Source organism: Cucurbita moschata, unplaced genomic scaffold (assembly GCF_002738365.1).
Source record: "Cucurbita moschata cultivar Rifu unplaced genomic scaffold, Cmos_1.0 Cmo_Scf00021, whole genome shotgun sequence".
Taxonomy (NCBI): Eukaryota; Viridiplantae; Streptophyta; class Magnoliopsida; order Cucurbitales; family Cucurbitaceae; genus Cucurbita; species Cucurbita moschata.
Window position 1 is genome coordinate 3351854 of NW_019268537.1, and position 8383 is coordinate 3360236.

Consider the following 8383-nt stretch of genomic DNA (forward strand, 5'->3'; position numbering starts at 1 on the left):
TCCCCACCACTACCCTAATCAGACGGTTTATGCTCTGTGGAGCCCACCACCGAGTACCTACAGTAGCATTGGTGGAGCTTCTTTAGCTTTTTTTTTTTTAATTTAATTTAATTTTTATTTTTAAGTTTAATTAATTCGGAGGAGGTGATCAACTTGGGGTTTTGTCGGCCCTCGCCTATCACATTACCAGAATCATGTCGGCCACCGTGTAAAAAGGTATTTTTCGAATATTTTTTTTCGCATTCCTAAATTCCTTTTATTTTAAATTATAACGTTTTCTAAAATATAAATAAGTAAAAGCCCCCACAAAAAATTCATTTTATTAGTCATTTATAATTAACTGGACAAGTAATTTAAAATTTACGATAGTAAATATTGTGTCTAATCAATCCCTACATGTTCCTTTTTAAATGTTAAATAATAAAACTCCACGTTAAAAACAAAATAAAACTTCAAATATTTATTAAAATTTATGACAGTAAATATTATGTCTCGTACATGTTTTCTTTTAAATGTTAAATAATATAACTCCACAATAAAACTTCAAATATTTATTAAATATTTTTAAAAATAATATCTATATATATATATTAAGAATTGAGTAGTGAGTGGAACAAATTATTCATCATAAATTGAAAAAATTAAAATTTTTAATTAATTTTAATACTATGTTTAAAAACATTGATAGAAATTTTAAAATAACATAAACTCAAAGAAAAATCCTCTATCTTCATTTTATTTTAAAGGTCATCTTCAAACTTTTTTATTTTTATTTTATTTAAAAAGATACTAAACTTACCCTCGATAGATTATATATATATATATATATATATATATATAGGAGTTTATGGTACATTTTAAAAGTCGTATTAACCGTTACATAAATAAGATAATAAAATGATATTTTTGAACCTTTTAAAAAAGTTTTAACGATTTTATTTTTTATAGTTTTTAATGAAATTTATGTGTATTAATGGATTAAATTCAATCATCTATCAATACACAACACATACATCTTAGGGGATAAAATTGTAATTTACACTCGACAATTCGATCTTATTAGTTATTTAACCAAACCAAAAAGAAACCGAACCTTTTGTTTTTATGAAATGGAATAAAGCAGCTTTATAATATAAATAAATTTGAAAATACCAATTTTGTTGTCATACTTAAATACGATCGAGAAAGATTATTGGAAAGAGACCATTATAGTTTTCCTCATTATTTTATTTTATTTATTTACTAAATATGCCCATCTCAACATTAAAAAAATATATTTCTGGTTGTTATTTAAAATTTTTAATTAAGTGTTAAATGAAAACTTAATTCTATAATCAAAGAATAATAATTTAATTGATACTTTAATTTACAGAATTTGATCAGTGACGCATGTTATTTCTGAAATTAATTGCATGAACAGATTTTGCCATTTTTGTCCTTTTATTTTTTAGTTGGCCCCAGGACATAGCTTATAACACAATTATAACTTTATAGATATGTTTTTTTTTTTTTTAATTTGATTGACGAGGACAACTGTTTTCTTTTTTTCTTTTTATTTTTAAAGAGTTTGCTGACGGAAATTCAGCCAATTTGAATTTTAAATACAATATGCTAAATTAACAAAGGATCAAAATTAGCTAAATTAATAAATATAATCTAAATTTCGACTAAAAAGTACACCTAAACACAACCTTTAAAAAAATATATAAGCTTTAAAAAAAAAACTCTGAAAAAAAAAACACTTAAAAGCTAGTTATTTTTATTATTATTTTTTATTGAAACCATGAGTATTTTGTTTTAGAAATAAAATTGAATTTTTTATTATAATTTAAAAATATTATTAAACTTACCCATTAAAATTTAAAAATAACTTATTACTATCTATATACGAACAAAAATCCTGTGTGACACCTTATAGATTATTATATAAATATTTTAATGTTATTCTTGAAAGTTAATGAATATTTTTGAAACGAAGTTTTTAAATTAACGATGAAACTTTAAAAATTCAAAAACATATTTAAAAAACTTTTGAAAATTAAAATAGTATTTTTTTAAAAAACTAAGTATTTAATATATTGTATACATTTTAAAATGTAAACGTATTTTTTTAGATTTTCTTAAAATCTAAGGGTATTATTGAAAATTTTGGAAAATTTAAGGATTTTTTTTAATGATGTTTTTATTAATTTAGTGCTAAGAATTAAAATTAAAATTGATATATATATTTATTGTAATTGGATAACCATACGGAATTGCTTTAAAAAGGTCCATACTGTGAGGACAACTACGAGTTCAAAGAAAATGCATACACATGTCTGCATGTCCCTCTCTCTCTCTCTCTTCTTCTCTCAAATAATGCAACCAATAAATAATATTTTAAATTTTGAATTATTTTTACGCACATTATATTTCCCATATTTTCATAAAACAACAAAAATATATTAAAACCTCCAATAAAACATTATACTAAAAAAAATATCTCAATAAATGCTTTAAATCTAAAGGGTTTAATTGACGAAGGTACAATAATCAGAGACTTAAATTTAGGAACTTTAATATTGTAGGAATTGGATCGGAAAATCTTTGGAAAATTTTTCTATTAAAATTTTAAATTTGATTTATAATTTTTTTAATTAATAATATTATATTAATTATTAAAAAAATTATAAGAAGACATATTATTGAGGATTTAAGATTAAAATTAAAAAATATAGGAATTTATTAATTTTTTTTAAGGGTTCGGAAAATATTTAGGTAGGTGAAAAAAATAATGGATGATTTTTTATTTTTTTTTAATATTTAAATTGGCAAGTGCTGATTATTATTTAATTATTTATTTTTTTTAAAGGAAAGGTGGAGTCCAGAAGAAAAAAAAAAGTGGCTAGTTTCTCTCTTTCGTCTAAGCTCTTGCACAGTGCGGAGCCAACCTAAGCATCTTATTCGTTGTTTGTTCTTCGGAAAAACACACTACTCGAGAACACCTGCAATTCTTCTCTGCCACTCCCAATTCCGGCAAACTCCATCTTCTTTCTTTCTGTTCAATCTCTTCCTATTATTCCTCTGCCGATTATTTCGTTTCCTTGTTTTAATTTCCAGTTGATCATCTCATACACATCCTCCCACGATTTCTCTCTCTCTCTCTCTCTAGCTTTTGTATTTGTTTGCGCCTTCAATAAGGTATACTGCTACTATGGAAGAAATGTACGGGTTGCAGTCCAGGGCGGAGTATTCGGATAAGGCGTTGATGTCGCCGGAGAATCTGATTTTTCCGCCGGATTATCAGAGTCTTTTAGTGAGCTCTGGAGCGTTTCGTGATCGGATTCCGGTGTTTGGATCCAACGATTTGCTTTCGGCGGCGGCGTCCGCGATTTCGGAAGCTGAAGCAGTATCGATCACGCCGGAAATTCAAGGTGAAGAAGATATGGTGAACGTGATCAAAGCGAAAATTTCTTCTCATCCTACTTATCCTCGTTTACTCGACGCCTATATTGACTGCCAAAAGGTGAACCCCTAGGCTCTATTTCTCTGTGAACCAGAGAACAAAAATAAAAGCAGGCGATCCACTTCTCACACTGTGGTTTAACACAGACACCTTCATAAAATCCTGAATCCTTATCCTCTCTCCCTATTTCTTAATTAATATTATTATTTTGCTCTCTTTTGTTTTATAACCAGAGAACAAAAAGCTTTCTCGCCTTTAAATGCTTCCGTAGACACTGTCAACGAAGAAATAATTAACTAGGATAGAGGGGATTTGGCTATTTACTAGAACGATTTCTTTCTGGGTTTTAGACCTGCCGAGGGTTCAGTTTTTGTCTCCTCCAATTTTCTCTTTCTTTTAAGCTTCAAACGTCTTAAAGAAGAACAAGATTATGCTTACCCGATTTCGAATTTGGTTAGAAAGGGGGAAAACTGCGAGATGATCGATTATGATTCCGAATTTGTTTATTTTCTGTTGAAGTAATGATTGGAGAATTTGTTAGGTTGATTATTGTATGATATCGAGGCGTTTGAAGTCCGTGGGGGATTATTTCTTTTTGTAACAAACTGATTCTCGCGTGTATAATGAGATGCGGGTTACTTTGCGCAGGTAGGGGCGCCTCCAGAGATTGCACATTTGTTAGAGGGAATCCGTCAAGAAACCGACCTTTGTAACCGTCACGCTGTCACCACGTGCTTAGGCGCAGATCCTGAGCTTGATGAATTCATGGTTACTTCTTCGTCCTTCTCCTTCTCCTTGTCCATTGACAAATCGAAATCTCTATTTTGTTTTTTTTTTTGTTAATTTTATGAGTCTTGTTTTTAGGAAACGTACTGCGATATGTTGGTGAAGTATAAATCAGATCTCAAAAGGCCTTTCGACGAAGCAACTACATTCTTGAACAAGATCGAACTGCAACTTAGTAGCCTCTGCACTGGCGCCTTCTCCAGAAGCCATTCCGGTCTGTATTGTTTAATTTCTAATCCTCTTTGATTACTATTCCCCGTTTCAAATGCTAGTTGATTGTTTGGTTTTATTTTGTGAATTAAATTTAACTAATTATATTTTTATTGCCGTTGCCCGCATGGGTGTTAAGGAAATGACCCCAAAAAAATAAGGAATTCTTAAGATTACTTTGGAGGAATGGTGTGGAATTATTGTTCTCTTTTTTATTTAGTCTTATTGCTGATTGGAAAATCCAAGGTCTTAACAACCAATAATACAAAGGAACAGCGAAACCCTAGGAACTATATTTGACTGCAACTCTCATCTACAGGCGCTGTTTTTGGATTACGACCTTGTTAATTGTACGTTGAATGGTGATTCTTTATTGATCATATTGGAAATCTTCAAGTGCAATAATGAAGCTTCCAAATAGTGTTTTCTAATAATTTAGAGTTCTAATTATTATATTTTGCTTTGATTTAACTGCGGCTGCTCATCTATCTTGTTTGTTGTGTTTGTTTCCTTTTCCTCGTTTTTTTTTTAATTTTCTTTTTTAGTTTTTCATGTTACATGGCCAAAAAATTAATAATAGAATAAAAATAAAACCTGGATGTGAACTTTTTCCGTGTTAGAGATTCTGATTTTGACATTTCAGAGTTCAGTGTGACGACATTGGAAATAGTAATATGATTTGGCGTATGGTATTAATTATTATTGTTTTCCCATTACTGTCCTCTAGTAAAATAAAAAATGAAAAAATGAAAAATCCTTAGTAAAAGGTTCAATTTTATATGCATCTCATGTTAATATGGTCTCTTCTTTTCAACTAGTCCTAATTCTCTTTATATAATTATAAACAAAAAGGGTAGGTTTTAATTCTTTGGTCCTAAATACAGGCGGTCTAAATCTATCGTGTCTTGTCTTTTAATTCTTGTATGACATGTCTTTGTAAACCTATCAATGTGTTCATGTTAATATCCATATATGCCATTTGTCTATCATTATTAGTGTAGTTATGTGTCCTTAAATGTTTGAGGTTTTAGTATCTACGATTCTCCATGTTAGTAACTTTTTCGTTGGTTTATAAGTGATTTTTTTATTTCTGAAATTTTTGGCTCAGCTGAGAATAATTAGTGTATCATACCAAATATAATATTACAATTCTAGTGGAAAGGATTAAATCATATGTATTCGGGTTAGAAGTTGATTTTGAGTTAATCTTTCAGTATTTGTATAGACGGCCTAAAAGCCATTTGTCCGTGACCCACAATATTTGTTCCAATAATAATTTCTTGAATTTATCACTATTGTAGATTTTTTTTTTTTGGCAAAAAAGGATGCCATTAAGAGAATAGAAATGGATAATTCTCACCCAAACAGCAAACTCATTGCGTTTGTGTGATAATCATTTGAGTGTTACATATATATGTCCGTATTATATGCTGATTCTTTCTTAAGATATATAATGGATATTGGCTTAGTTTGATTGTGATAGCTCTGATAATACTTGTCGAAGATATCTTTATTACAATTTCTAAATTCAATGGATTATGAGTGGTGCATGTAAGATGTGGGAAATGAGTAAATGAACCTTGGGACTTGTCGCTTGGGCTGCTGACTACCGATAAAGTGAAGTTGCAGTAATATCGTCTTGAAACTTGATTAGTTCATATAATTTCAATCCCCAGGTAGGAAAAACCTCATTATTAAAGAATATCAGTGACTTGCTTTGTGTTTTCCCTGACATGCAACTTATGGGAATGGGCATGTCAGGCTTTAAAGGTTAAATGTGATAATTTAAAAAATGAGTGAACTTAAAAAGAAAAGCTTGTATATCAAAGATAATGGTTGGCAACTATTATTTTTAATTTACTTTGGAAGTACAAATTAACTTTTCAGGTGTGAGGTTATCCTTATTAAAAAAACAGCCTCGTGTTCAGATTGTCTTAGCACGAGAGCTTTAGCGAGTCCTTTATATGCTTTCTCATATATAATCACTTATATTAAAGTCTCTTTGGTCATGCGACCGTTGGCAGATTTCCATTTGGATTTCGTATGGGCATATATTCACGTGCCCAAACGGTGGTATCTTGCTGGCTCATTTTTATGCAAAATTTTTGCATCTCAAGAGGACAACAAGGATTTGGCCTGAATTATTTGGCTTATTTTCTAACTACATTATTGCACTCTCTTTGGGCTTCCTTTCAATTTGTAAGGAATTTCCTTTGTATTATCTTGTCGTAATGCTTTTCCATCCTCATCCAGATCATCATTGATAGATAGGTTTGTGTTAGGAGCAAGCTAGGCCATAATTTTGATTATAGGAAAGTGGTCTTAGTTAGCAGAAATTATTCCAGAAAATTTATTGTCTTTCATCAACATGTCCATTTTTGTTTGGGTTTCCACTTCTACAACCCGAATATAAAGGCGATGGTCTAGCTGTGTTCATCATACAAAATCACTATGTTTTTTTATGGACAGTGAGTTACTGCATTGATTTGTCTGGAACCACCAGCTAATTAATGATCATCTTTCTCTGGATAAATTAAAATTTTATGTAAAGGCATGAATAATGATTACATATTGGTTGCATATCTAGCTTACTTGTGATGCAGTGTAGTTATCTTCTTACTATTTTGGTTTCCATAGTTTATCTACTGGTTACAGTGAAGCCTCACATTGTAGTTATCGGAACCCCTATGGTACACAGCAGAGTTCTTTGCAAATGAACTCTAATGTTCCAAGTGTAATATAACCGCTAGTAATTAGATCTGTGCTTTTCTGATGAAGAAGAATAAGATGGGCCTTTAAACTAGGGTCTGTAGGGGTGAGTGCTAGGTGGTTACTTACTTTTCTGTGCTACTAGAAAGAACGAAGCTGTTTGTTTCTTACATGTGTTTTTCATGACCTTCCATCAGAAGGGTTTTCCAATCACCATTATAGTTTTCATGGCTTGTTTTGCTTGATCTCTATTTTTATCCAGGAGTAAGAAGTTTGAGGAAGAAAGGACAGCGTTCGTGGAGGAAAATAAGTTCTGGGTAATGGCATGGCCCGCTATGAAAATTGAAAAAGTTTGTCTGGGAGAGGAAAGAAGGGGAAAAAAAAAAGTTAGGGAAAAAAAAAAGTGTGAAAAGTTTAGTGAAAAGCCCGGGTTGAGCGGGTGGTCGAGGTTTCCATACTGTCACATGTACTCCCGCAGTTTTCGCTGCGAAGGTGCTTTTGGTGCCCTCTCTTACCCACGCACTTATTATTCACTCCCAGCTGGTTAGTGGTTGTCACTTATATCGGCAAGTACTCTACCGTGTTATTTGTGAGGATGATGTGTACGACACGTGTCCCTTCCTCACTGGGTAGCTAGCGTTTACAGTGCCCACCCTCACTTATACCCGTTGCTTTATCTTTCCCCCTTTGGGGGGGCCCCTTTTTCTTTCTTACACTAGGATTGAAGTTGGTGCCCATCACCGGCTTTTTTACTTTGTCTGAGCAGAATCAGCTAACTAGCCAAGAGATGAGAAAGGAAAGTCAGGGTTGGATCAGAATAGTTTCGCTAACCAGGTGGGATTCTCACGTTCTTGACACGAAAGAATCGCACACCCCCCTCCAGATATGTTGTGATGTTTGAAAGTTTGAAACTAGCAAGTGGTCTTAAAAGGGTGGTCATTTAATTCACTATCAACTAACAACTACCATGTGCTTTGTTCCTGGCTGTGGCTGGGCATTAGCCAGGAGTAAGGAAATGGGTTAAGGGTCACTTTCTGGTTAAAGAGAACTTCGCCACACCATGTGGTGGGGGGGCATTGCAGTACTGCTCATGGGATATCGTCGAGAGAGGGAGGAGGTTCTTATTAACCTCGAAGCTCTCGTGGGTCATTGCAGAAAGTGGATTTATGTCGCCGTTCAGTCTTGTCTATTCTGACAGTGAGTTCTTCACGCCCCCCCCCCCCCCCCCCCCCC

General features: G+C 32.3%; 1 protein-coding gene across 1 annotated transcript in view; it reads left to right on the forward strand.

The window, feature by feature from the left end:
• Positions 1-2323: 2323 nt before the first annotated feature.
• Positions 2324-8383, forward strand: part of LOC111458449 (homeobox protein knotted-1-like 6) — a 7586-nt gene continuing 1526 nt past the window's right edge. Inside the window, exons 1-4 of the mRNA XM_023101135.1 lie at positions 2324-2344; positions 3132-3505; positions 4094-4213; positions 4310-4445. Coding sequence (XP_022956903.1) covers positions 3194-3505; positions 4094-4213; positions 4310-4445 — 568 coding nt within the window. The 5' untranslated portion in view covers positions 2324-2344; positions 3132-3193. The remainder of the gene's footprint in view (positions 2345-3131; positions 3506-4093; positions 4214-4309; positions 4446-8383) is intronic.